The sequence below is a fragment of the Ixodes scapularis genome, unplaced genomic scaffold (genome assembly GCF_016920785.2).
Source record: "Ixodes scapularis isolate PalLabHiFi unplaced genomic scaffold, ASM1692078v2 PGA_scaffold10__122_contigs__length_95168666, whole genome shotgun sequence".
Lineage (NCBI taxonomy): Eukaryota > Metazoa > Arthropoda > Arachnida > Ixodida > Ixodidae > Ixodes > Ixodes scapularis.
In genome coordinates, this window is record NW_024609836.1 from 36,764,716 (window position 1) to 36,791,966 (window position 27,251).

At 45.6% G+C, this 27,251-nt stretch overlaps 1 protein-coding gene across 1 annotated transcript in view; it reads right to left on the bottom strand.

Annotated features, from left to right (window-relative positions):
- Positions 1-9,482: 9,482 nt before the first annotated feature.
- Positions 9,483-27,251, bottom strand: part of LOC8042046 (lactosylceramide 4-alpha-galactosyltransferase) — a 31,710-nt gene continuing 13,941 nt past the window's right edge. Inside the window, exons 4-6 of the mRNA XM_040210112.1 lie at positions 25,423-25,679; positions 19,497-19,700; positions 9,483-9,926 (exon numbers count right to left, since the gene is read on the bottom strand). Of these exons, the coding sequence (XP_040066046.1) occupies positions 9,483-9,926; positions 19,497-19,700; positions 25,423-25,679 (905 nt within the window). The remainder of the gene's footprint in view (positions 9,927-19,496; positions 19,701-25,422; positions 25,680-27,251) is intronic.

Here is a 27,251-nt window from a genome sequence, read left to right on the forward strand (position 1 = left end):
ATAGAAGAATGGATAGTTGGGCGCGTTGGTGGGAATTCGTCGTAGGAAACAGCGCGAAAAACAGACGACGACGAAGAAGCCTGCACACAGTGTATCGAGTACAGCTCCGCTGGTCTTCCTTGTTCACGAAACTGAAAAGGCTGAATTTTTTTTTTAATCATAATATCTTTATTCAGACTTTGTGTCTAGGCTCTGCAATGCCATTTGAGTTGTCTCAAAACATTTTTAACACACTCTCGACAACCTGGCGCATCAAAAGATTGTCAGAACGTTGCCATACCACCAGATAGTCGTCCACATACCGGACAAGCTTACACACTTGTTTCTCTTCCAAGCAAATCTAAACTTTCCGGTCGAACTTCGCTAAAAAAAAATGTCACAAAGGGCAGGGGCGACGCAAGGTCCTATATAATACCTTCTTTTTGCACATAATAACCGCTTTCAAAAAAAGTGAAGGTATACTGCAGGTAAAACTTCAGAAGTTCCATAAAACCATCCACCCCTACACCACAAGCGTTCTGGAAGCCGCCAACACCATTTTCCTCGATGCTCTCACGTAGAGCAACAAACAGCTCTTCGCGAGGTACCGAGTAAAAAAGATCTTCTGTGTCAACAGAGAACTCTACAGCCTCCCCCGTAATGTCCCTCTGAAGAAACTGCACTACGATCTGCGAGTTTTGTTTTGTTTTGTTTCTACCAGAAAAGGATCGTTCAGCTCCACACTGCTCAGGTGTTTCTGCAAAAATAGGATGACTTGTTTCTGCCATGAAACCCTCTCTGTGACAATAGCACGCCGAGGCGTGCCCGGCTCATGAGGTTTGTAGAAAAGAATACATCAAGGTACTCTGTCTTACATTGCCTGACGCTTTTTTCCAACGTAGGCAATTGGAGGCCACTGATCCACTTAAGAGCGGCATTCTTAACCTCTTTGGGGTTGAGGGGGTGTTAGCCTAAAGATCTTTTGAATAGCGTCCCGAGACTTAGCCTCTAACTTTTCTTTCGGGAGCACGACAAGACCTCCCTCTTTATCGGCTTGCAGTAAGCCAAGATTTTGACTGCAGTTCACGGGAAACCATGTGTGCTAAAGTTACCACCCGCGTTCCAAAAAGGGAATCCTTGCCTACGATTTGGCACATTCCAAATTAGTGAAAAGGGGTATTGCTTCGTCTTGTCTCCTGGCAGCACCTCAGAAATCATGGTACTATGTTGTGCGTGACAGCTTCAGCCTGCAGGGTAATCGACTTAGAGATGCCGGTTATCCAACTTCACTTGAGCTTGGAGTTGCCGAGGCGCTGCTGAAAGAGATCGAGGGAAAGTATCAGGGTAAAAAAGAAAAACAAAAACAAAAACGAGACCGACCTGGACGGTGCTAGTGCACCTTAACCCCTTAACCGTTTTGGACAAGCCTAGCTCGTCCACCTATAGAGTCGTCCCTAAACCGTTTAGAAGGAGTGTAGCTCATCGGCGCACCGTACCTCGCTCCTTGTTTTTCTTTTGGGCATACCAGGTTTGTTCCGAGCGTAGTTTTCATTGCGGCTCAGAGATGGCAGCACGCATTTTTTTTTTACAGGTTTTTAAGGATGGCTACCGATTGTGGAGACATGTGCGGCCTGGGCCGTACGTGCAAAAAACATTAGGAAAAACAACTTAAATTTAAAGGAAAAAAAAGTTCAGTGGCTAAGGGGAAGAGTGTGCAACATTCTTATGTAGTTTCCTCATTCTTTCGAGAATATCTAATTGGATACGAGACAGCCTTTCATGACGTGCAGGCAACGTCAACATAAATGTTAAGTGAGTGCAGAATTCGCAGCCTACTTATGACCGATTAACACGACGAGCTTATCCGCAGATGGATTGATCACTTGCAAGACGTCCACGGAACGTCAGTCCCCCAAGTGCGTCCACACGGCGGAGACGAGCGCATGACAGCTAGGAGAGACTGAATCTATTCGCGGCCCTGCAATTCCACGAAAGGCCAACATCGCACTGTGGCACCGTTTTCTAAGGTCAGAAGTGATGTTTGCGACTATGATCACGATGCTATCATGAAAAAGAATCGTGTGCCGCTGTTACATACCAAGCGAGACAAAGCATCGTGACAGGCTTAGCATGAAGCACCACTAGCTCTACTAACCACATGACACAAGTAGAGTCCTGCTCCAGGAGGCTTTAGCATTAAAGCGATGAAGTCTTCGGGTCGCAGAGAGGTATTTGGAAATGCCTTTACGCATTGCTTGCTTGTGCACCACTCTTCAGCACGCTCGAGCCGTAAGAAAGGTCTTGCTGGATGAAAAACTGGGTGGACGTGCAGAAAAGATTGCAGCGTGCTAGGCAAGTTTTGATAGAAGCTTATTGACACCAACCTGGAGGAGTACCTGAACCTGCGGCGCGTCAGCTGGGCAAAGTTCTTGCGGCTTCTTTCACGAGTGGAAAATAGGAATGGGTCGACAAAATGAAACAGCGAATGACAAAACACAGTGCTGCACTACTACTTATTCTAAAACAAAATATTGCTGTGCTGTTAGTACTCTACCGTAAACGCTTTTACTGTTACTCACCCGCCAAAAACCTCCGTGTGAAGAGCAACTCTGCCCTTACAGGTCTGGGCGTCCGCTGACAAGGTTTAAATCGTGGGAATAGCCGACATGATGGTGACGTGACAAACGGTCCATGGATAAAAATTGCGATTCGATCCATCATGTGAATCTGCCGTTGTTTGTTAATTATCCTGTATGACCGACTGATCCTAATTAAGAAAGAACTATTGTTTCCGAAAACAGTATAATGAAATTAAGTTTTTATTAACAGTGCCTGCTCCTTTGACAATGGAATGATACGAGTCTTGGTAAAACAAAAACTTTCCGTAGATCAGACATTGTGGATTGCAGACGTATGCTTATTCCATGCTCAAAGTGAAGACATGAACTTGTATTGGCAGTGCCTACCTCCTGTGTATGATCTGTGAAAAGGCCTTAATGGCCATGATCAAGAGAGAGGAGTTTCTGCTGTCAAGATCAGGAGGGGGTGAAAGGAAAAGTGTTTCGACGAACAATGAATGCTCCAAGTTACCCATTCGGCCAAGTTTCTGCAACATGAACCGGGTTCTAACAAAAGGACGTAGGATAAGCACTTCGAAATCTTTAGGATTTGCCAAGGGATTAAATAAATTAAATGCACAGAAAAGTAGGGAAAGCAGAATGGCAAGAACATTCTGGGGCTTGTGTTCTTACATTTGAATTGTTTGTGCAGGAGGCATTACTGAAACAGCACTTCAGTCCTGGGGCTATAATTCATTGCTAGTCAAAGCCTGTTTCCAGAGATGCACATCAGGTGAGCAGCATTTTTTTGAACATTAAGTGCTTTTTAACATTACCCTCCAATCCCAAAATGTTGTCCATCCATCCGTGCATTTGCCGCTAAATTTAGCGGGGACATTGCTGTTGCGTGACTTCTACACAAGTTCAGTTTCCCCTCTAAATTTAGCAGAAAAATTGTTGTCACGGGACCTACAGACAATTTCAAGCTTTCTGATAAATTTAGCGAAAAAATATAGACGTCACGTGACCTATGCAGGGACGCAGTTTCCCCTCTAAATATATCGGAAATAATAATGTCATCTGACCTATGCACTAATTCAGTTCCCTTGCTAGATTTGGCGGGAAAATTTATATCACGTGTCCTGACGTCATGCAACCTACAAAGAAATTCAGGTTCCCCGCTAAATTTAGCGGAAAAATGAATATCACGTGACGTATGCACCAATTCAGTTTCCCTACTAAATTTGGCAGAAATACTGATGTCGCCTGATCTGTCGTCATGTCGCCTATATACACATTCAGTTTAAAATAAACAAAAATTCTCTTACTACATTTTATGTGTTATAGCACTTTGAAGGTAAAAGTCACTTCCAATTTTAAATAATGTTTTTACTTTAAAGAAACAGCTCGTCTCTAATTGTTTTGATAGAGCACTAGTGTCGTAACCTGCTCCTAGCAGCCTTGAACAGTAGCACATCAGAAGGATTTCTAATTTTTAACAGTATCTTTTGTCTCTTTCAACTGCACAAAATAAGCACAGGAAGGTGAACAATACATTTTTTTTACAGAACCAGCTCTTCAGTTCTGAGAGCAATAAGTCAGTGCCTGATTCCACCGATGCCTATCTGGTGAGCACCTCTTAACGAAACAACTTTGCTCTCATTGTTCTAATTTAACTCTAGTGTGGGAAATTTTGTTTTACTATGGTTCTTGAGCTGAAAAAAGGTACTGTGATTTTCGCGGGCTCAATATTTCGCGATTTAGGTAAAGCTCAAGTTTTGGAATAATTCGCGGGTTCTAATTTTCGCCACACGGTGAAATCTCAATATAGATTGCAATGTGTTTACATTTTACGGGAATTGTTACGGGACCTATTTTTCGCAAATTGTAGGCGATTCGCCAAATTCGCAAACATTTGTTCCTCGCGAAAATTAAGTCGATTACAATATAGCATTTCAGGTTAATGAAACACTGTAAACAACATAAATTTCGCGGGCTCAAATTTTCGCGAATCGGGCCAAAGCTGAAAATTCGAAAATTATTCGCGGGTTCTAATTTTGGCGAATCGAGTGTAGCTTCCGTAGCGTTCACATATTGCCCGAATTGTTCGCGGGACGTATTTTTGCAAATTGTATGCGATTTGCGAAAATCGCGAAAATGAGGTTTTCGCGAAAATTGAGTTGTTTACAGTACTTCATAGGCAGCATGTTTAAAGAAACACCAAAAAACGTTTATGAATTAAAAAAAAAAAACAGAAAGGTTTAGGGTGGGCACCTTAAAAGTGATATTTTAAGTTTTTTTTAATCGTTAGTAGGTGCGTCGTAATCGTTAATTACAATATCGGCGTAGCCCTGCATGTTGCGGCACACCGAAGAAAGCAGAGCGTGAAAACGGAGATAAAAACTAGCAAAAGTGACGTCATCGGCAGGGTCCGCTAACCCTAACTCACCATTAAGGTGACTTGTGGGTGCCAACAATGACATCACGACGCTTTGGACAGATAACAGGTGGAAGAGAGACTCGCTGCATGCCCGGCTGCAATCGCTGCACATCTTTTCAAAATAAATATAGTTTACATTCACTTCCCTACTGAAAATTCTCATTTGTTTGAGAACTTTCTCTGTCCAATAAACACACGTGAATCATACAAGACATATAAGAACATATAAGAACAATATAAGAACTACATAAGAATTATATAAGAGCTAAATAAGATATATAAGAACATACAAGCAGCATATAAGAAAGTTGTGAGAAGTTTCTTATACGTTTTTGATATAGTTCTTATATATCTTATGTAGTTCTTATAAAGTATGGTTCTCATGTGTTCTTATACATCTTGTATGATTGATATGTGTTTATTGGACACAAGAAATTTCTCATACACATGACTTTCTTCACTGGGGTTTCACCCAAGTTTAGTGTGATTACTGAATTCATGGGACAAAATGCTATGGAAGTCCACTCCTAACTCAGATTTCTTAAAAAGTGCTCCAGCTTCCCTTTGATGCTAGTTTGACTTAGTTGCACAAGCCTGTGCCAGTGCACGAAACTAGAGCTGTAATATTGCTGTAATATTTTGCTTTCAATGCACTGCCAGTGGAGAAAGGTTCGGATTCCATTAAGCCCAAGAAGCTAAACCATTAATTTGAACGTGACATACAGTAGACTCTCATTAATTCAAACTCCAGGAAGCCACGAATTTTGCATGATTCACCAAAAGCTCGAATTATCGGAAGATTATCGTGCCGCTCGCTTCATATTTTCAGATTATTCACGCCATTCCAGCGTCACAGCACTAAAACGCCGAGCAGAGCTACCCGAACTACTCCATCGTCGCAAACTTTCACGCCTATCTCTTTTCCATAAACTTTACCACCACGCGTCACTTCACGGTGATTTCTTCGAGCCACCTGCCGTTATTTTTCCACGCCGCGATCACCCCTACAAAGTTAAACGCATAACTTGTAAGTCATCTGCCTTTTCCCGGTCATTCATTCCACGTACCACAATCGATTGGAATAATCTACCATCGCACATTGCCTCAGAAAAAGACACCACGAAGTTTCAAGAACAAATTCAAAATACTGATGCTATCTAACTTTTGCTGTTTTACATTGTTGTTTCATCTTTTCCGGAACGTGCAGAGCAAATGTGTACTATTTTGTTTTTACCTTGACTCAGCTTTATTGCAGTGTGATGAGTGAGTGTATGTTTTTTTATTCGTTTTTGAGTGTATCCTTTATTTTCTTTTTATTATTAAGTGTATTGATTGTTTTCTAGTATTCTCATATGTTGTTCAATGTGCACTAGTTCCTATTGGAACGATTTATGTACCCCCCCTATGTAATACCCTCTCACGAGGGCCTTTAGGGGTAATATGAATAAATAAATAAATATGTTGCAAGAAAAATTATGATTTGCTATATGGATGACTACACACAAAAAACAGATATTTAATGATCACCTCTACACAGGCCTACTAATCATAGCACGTATGCCACTCATGAAACTTGCTGAAATTTATTATACAGTTTTATTCACCGCTCAAGAATGTTGTTTATCGGGGACTGTTTAGACAGCACATGACACCTTAAAATAAAGTTAGGTGTGTTCAAACAGAAAAAAAGTTGTCTATTATGGACTATAAAGCGGGGACCCATGAGTAATGAAAACGGTCATTGCGCTGCAGGTTCCATAGCAACTTGCATGAACGCTCCGACGTAGAGCCATGCCTCCACATCACAGCATCCGCGCAGGTTGCTGTGGAAACTGCCATGCAGCACCCGTTTTTGTTGCTCATGTGTCCTCTGGTTCAGAGACGTATATAGAGAGAGTTTAATTATTCATTGAGTTGTATACGAGGCAAATGAGGAAGCACCATTGGCTGAAGGTGGGCTGGGCGTGTTCCAGAACGTTTTCACAAATGCTTTGTGGCCAACCAAAAGCTGCGCATAATAGCCTGGCGGTGGTTGCGAGAAAAAAAATAATTGATAAGTGCTTCAAAGTAACTCTCGGTGACTAAACATGTGGTGCACATGATGTTTCAATCGCGGTCATGCAACATCACGTTGGAACATACATATAAAGATATAGAAGATATGGAAAGCATGCGCGACCAACAGAACGATTTCCATAATCCATACGCCAGGCGCCGAGTGCCACGAATCTGCCGTCGAAACGGTCAGACTTCGTTTGAGCAAAATAGAAATCAAGTGGCACATTTTTTCTTTGCATCTTCTTGCATCACCATAATCGAAACATTGCGTGCACCATAACCATGAAGAGTTACTACATTTAACACTTACGCACTTATTAAAACTGTTTCTCGCTACTATAGCCAGGAGATTCTTTAAGGCTTCTGGTTGGCCAAGAGAGCTTGTCAAGCCCTCTATCTGCGTCTGGTGCACACCCTGGCTCTGCACGCTCCTTTCATTGACTAAGCTGTCTCTATACATTTTATCGTGAGTAGCGCCAATTTGAGAGCGAGAAAAAAAGGGAAAAGGCTACCGGCACTTTCCCCCTTGCTGGAGTGTTAGAAAACGTGAGTCCCGGATGAGAGGCTTTGCCTGTGCTGGGTGCCTGCATTTCTTCTCTGTTTTTAACTCCCAAACTTAATTAAAGCTACGGGGTTCGATGGCGACAGTTCCCCGGTCATCGGGACACCATTGCTCGGTTACTTCCAAACCGAAGCGTTCAATAGATTAATAAATTACATAAAAAATATTAAATTTTAAGTAATGTTTTCACTAGTAATGAGTACAATACAAGTCTGCTCGGGAGTTAATTTCCGGTGTTTATTGGTATTTATAAAAAAATGGTTCAGTGGTTATCAGTCCCATCATTGCTTTACATGTTTGATCTGAGGTTTGGGAAAAAGCAGCGAAATATACTCTCCATCGTCCACTGACCAACTTGTTACATGCCCCACTGTTTCTAGGCACCAGGACTTAATAACTCCCATGGTGTTCAGACAAATTAACTGATTGGGCTCGACAGTTTTTCGCTCACTGCCGCCATACAAAATTATTCAAAGCTCTTGGTTGGTCAGGGGATGTTATTTGAACACTGCCAATCTATCCGCTTTCGGCATGTGCGTCGCCAATTCTGCTTTCTATTTTTTATGGCCCCCTTAACCAAACTTTCCATGTCTCGTGTCTTGAACGTACAGGGGATATACGCGCTGAACTTCGAAATATATGAAGCATGTTGAAAACTGCGGTATTGAAGAAAAAAAACAAATAAAAAATTTTTCTTCAATAAAAAAATTAAAGCACACAACTAGACAATCCTTTTTAATGCCACATTTAAAAGCAAAAATATCACAGTGTGAAGGATTTTGCAATTGTACATTATTGCATACTCCTTTGACCAGACCTATTTATGGAAGCAGCAGCTACATGTTTCATACTTCCCAAGCTTATGATATTTAAATCTTAAAGTACTTATTTCCAGTAATGATTGTTTGAGAGCTCAATGCTGTGAGTTCAAATGTGTCGCCCAGTCAGACACCGGTCGCACAGAACCGGGAGGCATCCACAGAAAAGGTACGTACTAGCTTAATCCTAGTTAGCGGGAACACGGGAGAGCATGGCGTCGGGTACTTTCTTCGTATATTTATTGATTCCCAGCAGAGCGGCATGCATTCTCGGTGGTGCGGCCTACAAAAGTAAACAAGACCACTCACACCAAACGCTTTAACACAATACACACCAAAACACCCAAGAAAGTTTTAAAAAAGAAACCTGCACACCCCAGACACTCCTAACATCGCGGAGCTCTTGAAAAAAAAGCATACATATGTAAATTGAAGATGAGCTCCCACCAACCTTAAAGGTGAAGTGCCCACTAACATGAGATGCGTGGAGCACCCACCAACATGAAAGAGTCCCTTTGACACCAAAGAGTAAGAAGGCATACAAAAGCTTAAGGTGGGTAATGGACTAGAACCTGGCACTTTGCCATTTAAAATTTAGTGTAAAAATAAGAAATCATGAAGGTCTCTTTTTTTTTTGCGAAAGTGTGTAGATACCCAGTTCACATAGCCGCCAGCTGTACTAAGCTTCAAGTTTGTTTCCGACGTTTTGCTCATAAATTAAGCAAATAAAACGCCTTTGGACACCTTCAATACGCTTACATTTCATAGAATTAAGAAAATTCCAGGCAGTAGAAGCAAATTCGTTTTGAGCAGACATTTTTAACGCAAATGCAGAAGATAGTAATTTAAGTTCTCGCTCCATCTAGACACCATTCCGAGCAGCTTCATTAGAGAATATACAGCAGCATTGACGTGCGCGTATAAGAACAATTGAACGGCCCGCCGTGCCACTCCAGCGCATGCGTCTCACTCTATTTACAATTGCGCATCGGGCCCCTAGATGGCTCTTATAGCGCACAATGCCACGCACTCCCATGCTCCCGTTGACAGGGATTAAGGTACTACATCTAGAAAAACCCTAGTGTCGAGATGGAATAATTCCAGCTGAGCGGACAATACTTTTGGGCCGCTTGCGCGTAAGCGCAACCCGAGGGCGCCGGTGTCTCCGAGCTCAGGGCGCTGTAAACATGCATGACGTAACTGTCTTTTGATGCGCGCCAAACATGGGCACTCTTGCTAGGATCAAAGAAGTCCTTCCACTCCTTGTAGTAGATCGGAAGGAAGAGGCTAAAAGGAAGTACTCGCACTCCATGGCAGGAACCGTTGAGGACGACTTCTCGAATGCTCTTCGCCTTGCATCGAGACAAGATGGCTTTCTTGAGCACAGTCGGACCAATGGACGCCCATTGCTGTGGCTTGTACCTTGGAGGCACCAGGCGCATGCAGTCCTCGAGGAAAGGGTGATGGCGGTCGAAAATTAGGAACGCATTTGAGGTCATGTCTTGTTCATGCTGAAAAAAAAAAAAAAGGACAGTCGTTTTTGAGAGTATTACGGACTAAATCCTCGGTCACATTGTTAATGCACCAAACCAAAGGTAGCCTACCGACACTGACTGAGAGCGTTTTGTTTTCTTATAGGAGAGTCTTGTCATATAGGGATTATAGAAAATATTTGTTCAGACATGTTCGACGAATACATGAAAGAAACATACATCGAACATATTTCAGGCGCGTACTCAGATAATTCTATGATCGTGCAAGTTGAACTGCTTCCTTTGCGCGGGTTGTGATAACGTCAGAACGCCAAGCTCTGATTGGCTCTGACTGAACGATAGTGAGTAGATTTCAAAGCAAGCTGCCTTGAGGTCTACCCACTATCCTTCAATCGGAGCCAATCAGAGCTCGGGGTCGTTCTGACATCCCCACAACTCCTGCAGAGGAAGCACACGATCCTGCGCTCCGCAATATTTATGTGCAAGCAGTGCTACCGCAGCTAAGAAGATTTGCGTTTGAGTATCACCGAGTGCGTTGCAATCGATTGTGACCGCTCACAGCGAGAGATAACACACTGGCGCCATCGATTGGAAGGTCCCGCAGAACACTTCAAATCTCAGTATGTACTTCTGATCAATAATCTAAGCTTTTGCTTTCAGGGTTCATATTATGTTTTATAATCAGCTCGCATAAGTACAGGGTGTCATAAAAGAAAATTTACACGGTCTTTTTTACCGCAAAAATAAACTAGCGCGTCGCCGAACGCTCATTCTCTGCCCAAAGGTAGCGCTAGAGGTCACAACCAGATGCCAAAGTTTCAGCTCGATCCGGTAACTTAATCAAAAGTTATAACTGATTTTCTGAAAATTTCAATGGGAAAATGGCGGCCGACGGTGTTTTCAAACACATGGGGCTCTATGCCACGTGAAACCAAAAACGGGCGGAAATGGGCTCCATTTTCCCATTGAAATTTTCAGAAAATCACTAATAACTTTTGATTAAGTTATAGGATCGTGCTGAAACTTTGGTATCTGATCGTGACCTCTAGTTCTACCTTTGGGCGGAGAATGAGCGTTCGGCGATGCTTAGTTTATTTTTGCGGTAAAAAAGACCGCGTAAATTTTCTTTTGTGACACCCTGTACTTTCGCTCTTTATATTTCTTAATTTTTTGCAGGTTATTTTTTCTTTGTTCGCGGGCGCGAAAGAAGTCTAATAATAATTTAAACGATATTTTTATAGACAATTTTGTCAAATTAAACTTGCAAATACTGCCAATCATTCAGTGTGTTGTAATTAAGAAACTCCGTTTGAGTCAACCATTTACTTACTCAGACATCCAAGCACAAGACTATACATACAAGGCCAAAAGCATTGCGTTCCAATCGTCATAAACACATCGTCCTCGTCATTTTCAAATCAGTCCCAGCTCGCGCAACAACACAACAGTACAACGGTGCGCCCTTTTTAGTAGCAGCGCCGATTACAATCAAATGCATGGCATGCGGGATCAATGCAGGAAAACGAAGCGCGTGGTGATACGACACCGCGAATATAAGTTATGCTCTGACACAACACAGTGTAGTGCAGATTAAATTGCAGATCAGGGGGGTTTCAGGGTTGCCCGATGCATGACGTGACTGTGCCCGTGAGTTCCCTGGTCGTAAACGGTTGAAAGTTTGGTTGCAACGCAGTCAGCGTCGTGAACCCTGTAGGGTTCTCGTCCGATTCCCCGGGCCCCTGTCTCCGGATGAACCTGACACAGCAAACGCATAGCTCTCAGCAGAACTGGTTTATTCTACTCGCATTCTGCTGGGGGATTTCGGGATGGGGACAGGTGATCGAGAAAGCCTGGAGGGAGCACGCCGCCACTGTTTGTTGCATCCCGATCATCCGCGCGGTGCTAGTCCACACCGCATACTGGAGACGTCGCCGTCGAGTGTCGAATCCGGGGTCTAAGTCCGGACCATGTCACCGGGCCGTCGCCCGAACCGACGTCGCGGTCGCCACCCAGCGCGAACGTCCGTCGAGGCCCGTTTCCCGCGCAAGAGTTTTTCTGAAATCTCCCGTCGCCCAGCTTTCCTCGTTGTTCCCCCCGTCAGCGTGCATCAGACAGGCTGGAGCCTCCTGTCTTCCATCGTGGGCGGTCTCTCGCTGGAGCTCCCCGTCTCGCTCTGCCGCAGCATGTGCAGGGCCTCGGGCGCCGACGCTGTCCGGGAGGGGGGTCCTAGGATATGTCCACCGCCGACACCGCCAACGTCTTCAAGAAGGGTCCCGAGGGAGGAGGCACTCAGGCACCAAGCTTCAAAGGCGCCGTCTTCGCCACGGCGGCATCCGAAAGGGAGTCCCCAGGCGCCGGCGTCCGGCTGTCAACCAGATGGGGGCTGACGGGACCCCACACCATCCCTCCTCAGACCGAGGGCCGGGGGTCATGAAGGTCACACGTTGAGGTGGCGCAGATGACCCAAATACCGCACGGGAGCTCACTGTCGCCGATAATGGCGACCACCATTGATGATCGCGGAGAGGGTGCCAAACGAGGCAAGCCCACGGGGACCGTTCATTCGCCGAGAAGCTCGACCAAGAAGCGCACAGTCCAGCAGCGGGCACAGAGCACCATCGCTCACAGCGCACCGGCGCTAAGTCGCACACAATACACCAAAATTGAAAGTTCCTTTCACCCCAGTGGTCCAGACAGGAAAACAAACGCCAACAAATCGCGGCACTGAATATCGTACTGCGTGACGAAACCAAATCTTCAGCTCAGTGGACATGCCACAAGATACAAGCGAAGCTCTTCGTTCTTAAACTATAAAGCATACTCTCATCAAGGTCGTCAGGCTACATGTTCAAAAGACGTACCCAAAAATAAAGCTATTAATCAAGTCAGGAAGCATGCAAGAACACTAAACTATTGTCGAAATGTGTGGCCATTAGACAAGCATTCTTCTTATACGAGACAACCCAATCGCTCTCTACTAAAATGCTACATAATATTCGAGAGCGCTAGAGAATCGCTTCTCCGACAACAGAATTCGCCTTCCTCACAGCTAAAATCACTTGTGATTAAAACACAAAACATCAACACAACAGATTACCGTCTGCTTATGGCGTCTGCTTACGCCATAAGCAAGCCGCGACTACGCTACGCAGGATACCGGCATCGGTTTGGAAAACCACTACCCCGAGAGGCCCGTGTCCCGCGGTACCGGCCACTGAGGCCAGCACAAGGGGACAACGTTTTGATACGCCGGATGGTGCGCCCAGCAAGTCTATTGGACGTCCTTCTGACAAGGCTTTGTCCGCAACGTCTGGCTGTGTACCAGAGGTTGCCGCGTCACTGATCGGGGATAATCTGCAGACGAGAGCGATGAGCGTGCAACGGGGGTACGCACCGAAGTGTAGTGGAGTAACCACTGCGAGTCCTGGCCCCTGCACAAGCTCAAAAGTTGCGATCAACGCATTGATGCACATTCAAATTGTCCCCCAGCCAAACCACAACACCGCATGACTGAAAAGTCTTCTTGCGACTTTCAAGGTCGGCCAGGATCGATCAGTGGAGGTACTTCATCTGCGCGTCTTGAAACTCTTCTATCCTCAATTCAAGCAACGAGCCCTTGGATGAACGCAGCAGAATAGGCACAAAGCCCGCCCCAGACCAAGTCAAAACACAGCATAACTAAAAAGTCTTCTTGCAACTCAAAAGACTGGCCGTGTTCGAACAATGTAAGCACCCCGCACGCGCCTCTCCTCTTCCGCGCTACAAGCGCGACACCAAAGCGCCGTATAATCTAACCGAACGATCTTGGAAATGGACGAGTTAATAAACTATATTGGTCTTGCATAAACCGTTTCCGCAGCGTTGAAGTGTTTACCGCATTTACCGCTGGATTCCAACACCCGCTGCTCATTCATGCAAAGGCTGCTTAATTTGTACAGCGACGGGCTGACCTAGCGCACAACAGTTATAAGCCGCTGACGGCCACGTCGCTTCCATGATTTCTAGGCTTCCCGGGCACCCGCCGACGTGAACCGTACGTTTTCCCGTGCCTCCCGCGCAGCTGTACAGGATAAAACTATGAACAACTCGTCCCATTATCGCAAGACCGCCACCTCCCCCGTGAGGCTTTTCGCTACATGAGAACGGCTCCTTCCCCACCTAGCCATCTTTCCCCCCTAAAGGCCCGTTCACATTCTTGCAACCGAGTACGACCGAGAGAAACCAGACCGGTTTTTAAGCTTCTTGCGACCTCTTAGGACCGGATGCGCTACAGCGGAGCTGGTCCTACGAGATCGCAAGAGGCTTAAAGACCGGTCTGGTCTCCCTCGGTCGTACTGGGTTGCAAGAGTGTGAACGGATATTAAAGCGCCGTTCACACTTTTGCGACCGGGTAAGACCGAGAGAGACCAGACCGGTTTTTAAGCCTCTTGCGACTTCTTAGGACCGGATGCGCTGCAGCGGAGCTGGTCCTAAGAGATCGCAAGAGGCTTAAAAACTGGTCTGGTCTCTCTCGGTCTGACTCAGTTGCAAGAGTGTGAACGGGCCTTAACCCTAAAGGCCCGATCACACTCTTGCAACCTCTTAAACCTGGGCTCCTTAAAACTTCTTAAACCAGAAAACACACTGGCGCCATCTATTGGGAAGCAGTGTAAACTCGGCGGTCCGGCATATTTTTTTTTATATCTCTCGCATTATCCTTTCTTTCTTGGCTCGAAAAACTTTTGTCAATGTTATAAACGAGCCTTTCTATGGGTATTACGCACATTTGACCTCGGAAATCCCGCAAAACCTTCGCTCTTGTAAAATGCAGTTCCAGGGTCACCGCATAGATGGCGCCAGAATGCCAGTGTGTTCCCTCATTCTAAAAACATTTAAGAAGTTTTAAGAGATCTCGTCTCTTTCAGTCGTACTCGGTCGCAAGAGTGTGAACGGGCCTTAACCCGTTATCCCTCCGCACGCCCTCGCATCCCAACGCGTACACAAACACGGCGGAGAACCGGTACCATGCCCAGCGGCAACGCAGGGCACGCACTTTCCCGCCCCTTCTCCGGGCATGGGGACAACTCGAGAGTAATCTCCGCCCGAAGCGCAAACTCCGATATGGCGGTGTGAGGGTCCGGCAAAAACTGCACGCAATTAAGCGGGATCACCCTCATGACTCCACAGCCAGGGACGAACAGAACATGACAATCACGTCAACTTGGACCCCACGGAACATTACACACAGCCACTGATAAGGTGGGCACGGAAACTCGGTGGTTCTCAGAATTCCGATGCATTCACACCAGGCATCGCGTATCCGGCAACACTTGGGGGGATTAGTCCCGAGGTGTCACCTCTGACCGCAAAGTCTTGCATCAGTGCGGTCGAAACCACAAGAGCGAATATTGTGCCCAAATGCTGTGGACGCACGGAACTGAAAATCGCGCCGACAGATCAAACAAGGCGTGCTCCCGGACGAGTGGAAAACCTCGGTGGTCACACCAATCTCAAAGCCTGGGAAGCCTGCTACGGATCCCAAGAACGTACGACCGATCTCTTCGACGTCCATTATAGGAAAACTCATGGAAAGAATGGTGTTGGCAAGAATCCAGTAGAACGCCAGCAGGGCAAGGGGATCCTTCACCCCACGCAGACTGGGTTCCGCGCCAATCTCAGCTCGCATGACAGCCTCGCAATGATCTATCACGACGTTGTCGATCTGCCGAGGACTAAACGGAACCTCCGAGTCATCGTGTCAATTGACATTAAGAAGGCTTTTGACAGTGTCCCCCACGCATCTGTCATCAATAAGATGGAGGAGCAGGGGCTCACTGGCAAACAGTTGGACTTCGTGAAGCCTTCCTCACCGACCGCAAGTACCGAGTCAAGGCTAGGTACGGAAAGGAAGCGCGCGAAGGTGCCACCAAGGAGAACAACATTGGAGTCCCACAGGGAGCTGTGCTGTCGCCAACACTTTTGAACATCGTCATGGCGCCCCTGCTCTGGAGACTCCATAAGATTCAACTGCTGAACGCAACGGCATATGCCGACGACGTCACGTTATGGACCCATGAAGGTACGCCGGACAACCAGAAGGCCGCCCTGCAAGAAGGACTGGACACCATTGCTGATTTTCTTAAGGAAGTGGGCATGTTCCCTTCGCCAGAGAAGACAAAGTACACTGTCTTCGGAAAAGGTCGGGAACAAACAGACGTCGCGCTCACGTTCGCTGGAGACCCGATAGCAAAGGAAGACTCTATTAAAGTCCTCAGGGACAACTTCAACTAGGCTATCTACAACACTACCAAATGGCTCACCGAGATCAGGCACAAGTGGAAGCAAGGCCTCAACTTAGTGAGGGGAATCTCCCATAGGCTCGGCGGTGCTGGGGAGAAAACGGCACGGAAACTAGTGACGGCCACGTTGGTCTCGAAAGTCACGTATGCGGCACGATTCTACAAGCTAACAAAGGGCCACAAAAAACAATTCAAGGCCATGCTCAATGACGCGCGACGCGCCATTCTAGGGCTACCGAGAAACACAAAGAAAGAAGAGCTTCACAAATGCGTCTATTTGCCAGAAATTGAAGACGCACAGATGGCGTGGCTGCATCACACAGAAGAAGGCAGGGCGATCGCTAAGTTCATGGACATCACTCTCCCTGAGCTCCCTCCCCTCCCCCAAGCTAGGCCACCATGGGAGATGGTCTGCATCACTCACGGTACGAAGCCCATACCCAGAAGAATACACCCGGAGAAGAACAAAGAGAGACGTTAAGAATCTGTAAAACAACACATAGCTGAGGTCAAGACGGTTAAGTCGGACGACAACAACACCATAGCGTACGTCGACGGGGCGGCGGGCCCTCGGGGTCGGACAGCGGCAGCGGTATTCTACCAAGGCAGCGGTGACCAGCCCTTCGACGTCATAGCGGGTTCGGGCCGCGACGCCATGAACACGCCAGACTTAGTGGAAGAAAGGGCCATCCTAATGGCACTAGTCAACTACGAGGGTATCCCCAACAAGAGAAGAAACCTTATAGTTTACACAGACTCGCAAGAGGCGGTCAAAAACTTGACTAAACACAAGGCAACCTCTGGTCCCACTATCGATCTCATCTTTCAAACGGCGCTGAGACTCCTCCGGAATCACGGTACGAGAATCAGCATTCGCTGGATCCCGGGACATGAAGAAATCCCCGGCAACATGGTGGCTCACGCAGCGGCACAGCACGGGATGAGAATTTCATCACTGCCGTCCCGGCTAGCGCCTGACTGCGATGATACCCCACAACTAGCCCAGAAACACGAAGAGGAGCCCTACGATCCCACGGCACTCCGGAGAGCCCGGAGGGCGCGCAAGAAAGCATTACAAGAAACCTCGGAACCGGAGGTGTCCCCATCCTAGACAAGGTTTTTAAGAGAAGGGAGATGGTGCTGCTTCGGCGTATTCGCACTGGGGGTGCGGTCACTCCAAGATCCAATACCACATTACCCTCTCCCAGTTACGTAAGACACAGCCTTATGCGGTCCCTCCGGACCCGAGGTGCCAAAGATACAAAGATCCCGAGGCCCTTCCCAACCTGGAACACATCCTATGGGAATGCAAGGCCCTCGATTCGCCCAGGACAGAAGCCATCGAGAAGCTCCCAGCAGACCATCGGCCACAAAACTTAACGGACTGGACGTATCTCTTGGGCGACTCCCAACGACGGACGGAGGTTCTCCGGTCTCTCTTGGACTTCGTGTCCAAGGGAGAGTTGGCGTCCTCTCTTTAAGCTTCCTCCATATGTTCCATCACACCATCACCTCTTACCTCATAATCATACAAGAATGAAGTTGCCAACTTCATGAACCACCGCAATGCGAAGATTTCCCTTTCGAGTGAAAGGCAACCCTCCGCAATTCTTGATTTCAATAAACGTGATAATGCTTCACAGCGCACAAGATCAGACACACTGTGAAGCATTATCATGAATTACCAACTCGCCCAAGCTGAAGTTCTGATCAATAAACGTATTCTGATCTGATCTGATTTGGCCACTTGAGTGGCCGTGAACTAGAGGAGGAGTAGTGAGCTCAGCGAGCGCTCACGGCTGCCACACTTCGTGTCGACAGCTCAAGAGGGCGCCACTAAAGCATATTCTGGATAGGCTGTATCAAGCGTGCAGCCAGGGCGGCTCGCATTGCATTTGCTGCGTGAGTAAACAATAATTCGGCATGATACTTCATTAGCCACAAACGACAGCAAACATGGGGTAAAGATCAGCTCAGAACGGGAGCCACCTCGCGCTGCCATGCCGCGAAACGGCCAAACAGCAAGCCAAACCTCCGCCGAAGGCCTTCGGAACGCTCGGAACCGGTCGGATCCTTGAGTCCGGAAATGACCGCAGCGCCGCCGCGTACATCCGGGACCTTTCTACGCTCGCCGCTTGTCGGAGCCTGATCCCACTATTCCATTCTAGTATGCGGCGCCTTTTTTACCGCTTGGTGGCGGGTATGTCGACGGGTCATTTCTGGTTTCCGCGCTTTATAAACTGCATTTGTTTCTTTTCTTATCTAAAATACTGAACAAAAACTATTTTCATAACTAATTGAAACGGTTCGCGCAACTTATATTATACATTTCGACTAAACTGAAGCTTTCAGCGGCTTTGATCAGTAGTGAGACCAGGACCAAATACGTCACATTTCGCGCGCTTTGGCACCGTGGGTCGCCCCCGTCGGTGGAGGAGGTATCCGCGACTTCTGGTTAGAATCTGACGCACTGATATTTAGTTACTCTCTCCGTGCCCGCTGGCTTGCCCGAACCCAAGAGACGTGGAAACCGCAAAAAAGGTAGACGCTTAAATATGATTGCAGGGCCCCTTTAAGAGAATGACACGCGCCAGCCAATGGGAGCATATCCATCAAATCGCTGCTACAGACTACAAACTACAGGCTTCGCTCATTGGGGCAGGGGAATTTAGGTGCCGTTTTGCGCAGCTTCAAAAGTTGACAACGCCTGTTAATTCGCTCCATAGGACAGTTAATGCTTTCGTATTAAAACTTGTGAAGTGCCGCTCCAGATGTTCACAGAGCAACGCCCTTTGGCATAACGTGATACGAAGGCCCCTTCCTTCGACTGCTGCGCGCGCATCACTGTGCGGCCATTTTATGCCACAAAATCAACCTCGGACCTTTTTGATACCACCCCGTATGTATACGATTCAAACCTTTTCCTGAAATAATAAAGCCGGTAATTTGTTAGGGTGCACTTTTCATATTAACTTTTAAATGTGAATTTGGCACCAGGGTCGGGTTTTATACCAGGTGCCGCCAATCTAGAGGAAAACTTTTTTTTTATTTACTGAAATTTGCTCCAGCGGATGGTACATCGGGTACGGACGAAGTAAATACGACACCAACGTTATTCGCCATAATTTGCGTTAGCCATCGATAAGCGATTCAATATTAGAGTTTTAGTAAATCGTTCCGGTACCTCCGATGATGATACAATGCATGTGAAAAGGAGTTCGGGTTAGGAAAAGGGTATCGTTATCGGAGTCGTGAGAACGATCTGCTAAAGCTCTCTATAATAGGAAAGTCAAAACCGGTCTCTCCTCACCGTCGGCGTCTGAGAGACACAGTTGTGGAGGTCTTCCAGCGACCGCAGCAGTACTGTATCCAGGTCCAGATAGACGCCTCCGTACTTGTAGACCACCGCCAGTCGCAGAACGTCGGCCAGATGAACCGCACGGTAAGGACTCGAACGCATGGCGACCGAGAAATTCCAAGAACTGAGCGGTGTCCCTTCTAAAACTTCAGATGGCTGAAACAAAGATTAGATGGCCTCAAATAAAGCATTTGCTTGGTGACCAAGTCGTAGTCTTCTAGATGGTATGGGTCCTCTCCTTAACGTTATCAAACAGCTTTGGCGGTTTCTTTTTTCCTTTTTTTTTTTAAAGGGGAGGGGGGGGGTGCATAAAGTGTGTGCTTGGATCGGCGTTGAAGAGCCGCACTTCTGGAGTTGGAATTCTTCCAGAATCATTCCGCACTTGGGCAACCCCGGAATGCAATGAAAATTGAATTAGATGCCTTTTGTCCGGAATTTAATGGGAATATAGTGGCTCAATTCTTATGCAAGCTGTGTCGATCCTCAGCTAGGCGGGCTGCTGGCGCAATGCTAGCAGATGGACAAAGTGGCTTTTGAAACAGCATCATTGCATTGAAGGGGACTGACGGTTTGATTGTCTCACCTTCACATGCTTCTTCGAAGATGGAAGAGGCGCACCCCCAGTGAAGCAACCAAATGAGTATATAATTTAGACAAACAAAACGTCATTTCTGGTACCGCACGACCCTACAAAGCTGCTGTTGTAACCATGTACTACAACTAGCATGTAGCCTTTAAGCAATCAGATCTCCTAATATTTGCGTAGAAAACAAATAAATAAGTGGACCGAACATAATAAGAAATCGCAAGAATCGCACGCCAAACACAAAAGTACGCCTTTTAAGGCAGGTTCCATAATATCGGTCCCTCGTGTCACAGTAACAATTGCACTTTATAGTCCATTTTGTGTGCTTGCGACAGTGCCTAGAGATTTTGGGCAGGTATACCTGTGTACGCAGCATCGCTTCTGACAGCGTACTAGCGGATGCTGTTGTGCAGGTATTCGAAGCAGAAAGTAAGGCAGCTTCTTCATGCATCACACATAAACTAGACATTTTTAAAGCCTCATTAAACAAGAAACATCCCGACCATGTATCTTTGGAAGTTATACGGTTTGTTTGCGAGGATAGTGGGTGGCGTTAAATTCTTGCGTGTTGCGAGCTTTTAACGTTTGATCGCGCGATCGATGTCTGTGGTAACACCAAGTGCTACGAAGCGCCTTTTGCAACCACCATTCGGCTTAGGAGAGTCAGTGCTTTGCCAAAGCATTTTTCATACTTTTGCGGGTGCCTCTGCGTTTCAGACTTTCAGCTCTATGCTGATTTGTTCCTGTAACACAACACAGCTACCAAGAAAAATCTTTTCACTTCAGGAAATATTTAAATAATAAAATGAGTGGGAATGGGCCCGTTATCTTCATTTCTGTACTCTGAGAAAAAAACTTGTAAAATGTTCGTAACTGCAGCTGTTAGTACCTTTTTGGACCGCAACTACCTTCTTACTATAGCTGTTTACTACATGAAACGCGCGATAAGTAGTAAAACTTTTGTAACTAAAGCAATTACGACCTCTTTCTGACCATTATTACAGTTTACTAGATATTTATTACCTCAAACAAGCCACAGGTAGCAACTGCAGCTGCTATGCGGGGGGCGAGAACATGGTTTCTGGGAATTTACGAGAACACTCAGTTTTGGTCACAAATAATTGCTGTGTGTGCCGCCACTTCTTTGTAAAAGATACATCACTTGGAATATTTAGCCACAATCTTGTAGAACAATAGTCGTGCGAAAGCAACACCAAATTCGTAACATCACTTCCAGACGAGTACCAACCGAATAATTTTAAATGATCTGTAGAAAAGTCGCATGGGTAGCCGTTGGCGGCTGTGACTGGGTTAGCGTGTCGTCGTGTGAGTGTTGTGCGTGCGTCTTCCGATTTCTTGCCGATGTTAAATGTATATTACGCGCCCATGTGTGCATTTAAGCAGCGTGGAAATAAAATTTATAAGCAATAATCGTTCTTCGTTTCTTGAATTTTTGAATTTGACGTTAACTAGCGCCACCTATGTTCGAAATTTTGAGAGCGACTTTTGTTACCGAGCATCTTTAATAATTCCTTCGTTATTACGGTGTACATAGACAAAGGTGAAAGAGTCTTACCCCTTTTCGCCAGGAGGAAGGTAATTTCCTTTATAAGGGTAAAAACAGGCGCTCTTAGAGGTAGTAGTGGTTATTTGGTTTTGTGAAATTTAGTGCCAGCTACTGGATGAAGGTAGAGACAGATACTAGGTTCTATTGATGAAGTTAGTGAGTGTTACTAGCTTCTTGAGTTAGTAATGTTACTAACTTAGCCGATACTAACAGCAGTTACTAAGTGCCTAGTGAACGCTGTGACAAGCAGTTAGTAAACTTTTAGTAAGTATACCACGAACTTTTTGTTTCTAAAAGTGTGTGAGCTAAAAGGAATGGAATTGTCAGGAACTCTCTCGGAATGGAGTTCAAATGAAAGGGGTTGCCCATACCGCGACACATGGTAGGATCCAAGTTTTCGTTGAGACCTGAAGCAGCACACGTTTCCGTTACAAGCTCAGTCGAGCTCAGGCCGAACTCTGACGTTGCGCTCTTGTCCAATACATGCTCATAGTATGTGTACAAACAATGGCGAGCTCGGATCATTGCCGCAGCAGTAACTAGGTGGCGCGCACACGTGAGAATGGTCTATTAGGAAGCCTTACATGAGCAAGAAAAAGTCAAGTGATAGGGGAAAAAAAACAAAATTTCGGAACATCCCTTGTTGCAGAGTTAGTTTGATAGCATCGATACAATCTGATATAATTAACCTGAAGTAAAAACAAAAAAAAATCATAAACTCAGAAATTAAGCTCTCATACTTTGTCACCTTCCGTCGTATGGGTGCCTCCATATTGGAATCGCGTGACGCGGTCGCTATTCGCTGACTTGAGCTCTTTTCTTCGCTCGCCCGTCGCGCCTTGGCAAATGAGTTGCGTCCGTGTTTTCGCCGCCTTTCACCGCGTTTCTATTTTGACTCTCTACAATGTCATCCGATGCTTTTCGATACCACACAATTTTTGTTTAACTACTATGTGCATAAAGTTTAAAGTTAACTTTGTAAAAGGTTTCACGCATTTTGAAAGTTAGCGTGGCCTGCACGTGTAACACTGAACATGAATCAGCGTTAGCACTGAGGCACGTTCGGTACATAGATGACCCTAAGAGAGCAAAAGAGTTCAAAAACCACTTATGCTAACGTAGGATTCTTCAATGACAGTATCGGAAAATTCCCAATAAAGAGTGCAATGTGCATTTGTGACCGCCCATAAACCACATGGAAAAAGCATGCATGGCATATCCCTTCCGCTCTCTATATTTTATACAAACCATCAGTGCTCGAAAATAGTTTGTCCGTACATATTGGGGTGTCGGCGTTGCCTGTTTGCATGGCATAAACACACGCGACCAAAACGCTATATTTCTGTATTGGGTCCTTCGGGAAATTTGTAGCAAGACAGAGGTGGGCCGCGACACGCATACACTATATAATAATATTAATACTTTATTTCCTCTCCAGGGAGCGGAGGGACAAGGACAAAAAGCTTTCTTCAGCAACTTGACGAGATTTTGCTCCGATACAAGCGGCAGAGAGAGCAGCGATGACATGTTTTATGATAACTCATTAAAAAAATGAAGTAACAAATACAAATTTACACACATACAATGAAAATGAAGCAGTGGTCAACCAAAAAAACGTGTGGGTTAAGATTTGTTAGTCAGAGCCAGTGAACATCATAAACAGGGAGATTATGTGGGACTTGGTGACAACTTCGGGCATGACGTGGTATTGAATCAATTCGTTTAGTAAGTGAGGGAGATTGTGGCTCGTTGATTGATGTTGTATGAGATGTAGACACAAACCATGGTTCTGCATGTCGTGTATTATGACTTGTGAGATGCGTGTTTAGATTTTAAAAAATGCATTATAAAGGTGCGAGTTGGACAGATCTGTAAAGGCATGTGAGTCTGAGTTTGTAAAGGAAAGATATATTTAGGATGTTTACCTGCTGAAAATAATTAGCAGTGCTCTCCTTCCACGCGAGATTTTCTATTATTCTAATATTGATTTTTTCTGTGCACGAAGGAGGTTAAGTACGTTATTTTTTGTACAGGGTGTCACAAAAGAAAATTTACACGGTCTTTTTTACCACAAAAATAAACCAGGCATCGCCGAACGCTCATTCTCCGCCCAAAGGTAGAGCTAGAGGTCACAACCAGATGCCAAAGTTTCAGCCCGATCCGATAACTTAATCAAAAGTTATAAGAGATTTTCTGAAAAGTTCAATGGGAAAATGGAGCCCATTTTTGCCTGTTTTCGGTTTCTGGTGCCATAGAGCCCCATGTGTTTGAAAACTCCGTCGGCCGCCATTTTCCCATTGAAATTTTCAGAAAACATTACTTGTAACTTTGGATTAAGTTATCGGATCGGGCTGAAACTGTGGCACCTGGTTGTGACCTCTAGCTCTACCTTTGGGCGGAGAATGAGCGTTCGGTGATGCCTAGTTTATTTTTGCGGTAATAAAGACCGTGTAAATTTTCTTTTGTGACACCCTGTAGATGTACCCCATATGGGATGACAATATGTTAGGTGAGGAACAACAAGAGCATTGTATAACATTTATTTTAATATTGCAAGGTAGGCTGTATCCACGTTTATTTATCAGCCCATTTACTCTATTTATTTTTGTACGGATGTGATTAATATATGAATGTACCATGTGAGGTGTTCGGTAAAATAAACAGCCAGAGATTTTATTTCACTTACAACTTCTATTTTCTGGTTGTCTAGATGAAAATATGTTGGCATAAAAATCAATTTATTTCTGGGTCTAAGGAAAATCGCTTTAGTATTATTAGGGTTTATTGGCAGACAATTTGCGTCCATGTATCTTTGCGAATTTCTAAAAAAGCTATTTGCTTCTGAAACCATATCAGTCGGGTCAGTACCAGCAATAAGTAAAGTCATATCATCGACATGGGCTATTATTTTTGTTGATGTCATTATGTTAAAAACGTCATTAATGTAAAGTATAAAGACAAGAGGGCCTAATATGCTGCCCTGGGGTGCACCTGTTGTAATAGTACCAAGTGGAAAAAAGAAGAGTTTATACAAACTCATTGAGACCAATGCTGCAAATAAGCTTGAATTAATAATGCTGCGCCTCCTCTAAGACCATAAGCGTGAAGTTTAAGGTGAAGTATATTACAGTTTATGTGGTCAAGCGCCTTAGTGAGGTCAATAAATATACCAAGTACGATTTTTTTTGTCTTAACTGCTTCAACATTTGAGACAAATGTAAAATGACTACTATGTGGCATTTTACCCCTTTCGGCTAGCACCGGACTGGATGAGCTCCTATTGGCACCAACGGTATTTCCATTTTGCATACTGGACATTTTATTTGATTGTGCGCCTCACAACCAGAGTAACCTGAACGTACAATTACGGTGAGGAAATGAGGGAGGGGAAAGGATGACAGCGTGCAGTGACGTCAGAGCGCACAGCCCTGATTAGACAGATAGTGGGTAGACGCAGAGGCTTGCTGCCTTTGGTTCTACCCACCGTTCCCCTGCAATCAGAGCGAATAAGAGCGACGTCTGCTGCTTGCACATTGCCTGACATTCGAGCGCCGTATACGGGCATGTCTGCCTTCTGGTATCTTGTATCCCGTGGCGATCTGTCAGGTACAGGCCGTCCGAACACAAAGCTGTGAGCACCCCTTGGTTTTCTTGCTCGTGGTTCTGTTCTGTATTAACGACATGCAAATTCGAGACGTCAATCATTTGATTTTAACAACACTCACTTTGATTCTACGGATGTTCACGTTGGTTATTCCTCTGAGCAGGTCAAAAAAGGGGCTGGGACTTCGCGGCTTCTCCGAGTTCTCTGCGGTCAGAAGGCTGACTGTCCACTCCGTGTGGTGCAACGCCGCAGACTCGACCGCGCAGGACATCCTCCCGGCCAGGTTGCCTCGTCCGCTCGTCTCCAGAAAGAAGATGTTCCGTGGCTGGCTCTTTCTTGGGTCAGTTGTCTCAAGCAATACGATGTCGCCGCCATAACCTGCACGCAAGTGAAGCCATGCTCACTACAACTATTGAGCCTGGAATGCGCCTCCGACTGGAGTGCTTACAGTCCCCTAAAAAGGAATTCCTCGATTTCCGCCCAATGGCACCATAAAAGCGCCATGTTGTAAAGGTCCTTGATGAAATTAAAATTACGTTGTGTATATATCTAGACAGCCGGAAGTTAGTCCGCTTCAGTTGGTGTCTGGTATCTCAGCTGTAGATGAGAAATTTAGCCGGTGCACAACCCTGTAGCCTGGAGTCTTTAACGTGCATTACACACTGGTGATACACGACCGCAGGCATGGAAAATGCTCATCCAGATCGAAAGGTGCAAAGGTGTAGATTAAACCCGGGATTCCTGTATTCTTCAGCAGGAGCGTTCACTCCACGCGCTCCGAGATGCAGTGCGTTAGCAGACTCGGCAACCCGGCCATAGAGACCTGACCCCTTCATGGCACGCGCCCCCATTCGACAGAAATAGCAAAGCTCTGACCTGACAGACAGGATCGCAACATCCGATGGCATGACAGTTCGGCTCTTGTGACGTCATTCGTTGTCGCTTCGGGACCACATTCAATGCGGGGCCGAAATAGAAGCTTTTCCCGCGCGCCGGATAACAGACCTTCTACTGCCTCGCCGAGCAAAACAGGCTAACAAAATTAGACGGGAAAAATCGATACCAAGCCGGTCTTGGGAACAAGAACATTGCGGTGTAAACATTGAGGTGAGTTATGGCGGCGTTCATGCACAGCTGCCGAAAACCGTCAATGGGATTGCCATAGGATGCTATGACGGAACATCACTAGGAAGACGAAGGGAAGTCGGGGAAAGTCACCTTCCTTCTCTTCGTCTTCTATTGGCGTTCTGTCGTTGTTGAAGCGCAAGTGCCACTCAAAACACCTTGGACGACTCACTGCTTTTTTTTTTTTTTTTTTGCTACGAACTTGCCTAATTATTTTATAGGTATGCGCGTCAGACTTTCGAGTTTGATGCAAACTTGAAGATCGCTCTTGCTCTGGTTTGCAGTTTATGCCAAATTCGCCATTTTGCACCCGGACATAGTCTCAAAACAAACTGGTGTAGTGCAGCTCCAAACGTTCACAGAACAATGCCATTTGACATAAAAACACGTGGAAATCCTTACCTTTGACTGATTCGCGCGCATCGAATTGGTGCTTTCTTTCTTTACGGAAAATGTGCCCCGGAACTTTTCTATCGTAGCTGGTATCAAGTGGAAAAAGTGGGGCTAAGTTTTCGATGTCTACGTTCTTTATCTTTTAAAAAAAAAAGTAAGAGAAGATCTCCCAAGGTGTTTTCTTTTTTCAATATAATTCAAGGTATTTCATCAGTTGAGACCGATCGTTGATTTTCCTGCGCTCCTCTGAATCAGAAGAGTTTTCAATACCATGTATTGCAGAGAGGGAGGGGGAAGATAGCATCATTCCTCAAGAAGCCGAACTTTTGCTACTGCATTTGTTGAGGAGAATACGAGTATAGAAAGACCAAACAAAAATGTGCGCAAGGTAGGACAGTATAGTCATATTTATCCCCGAATAAACGCGTTAAA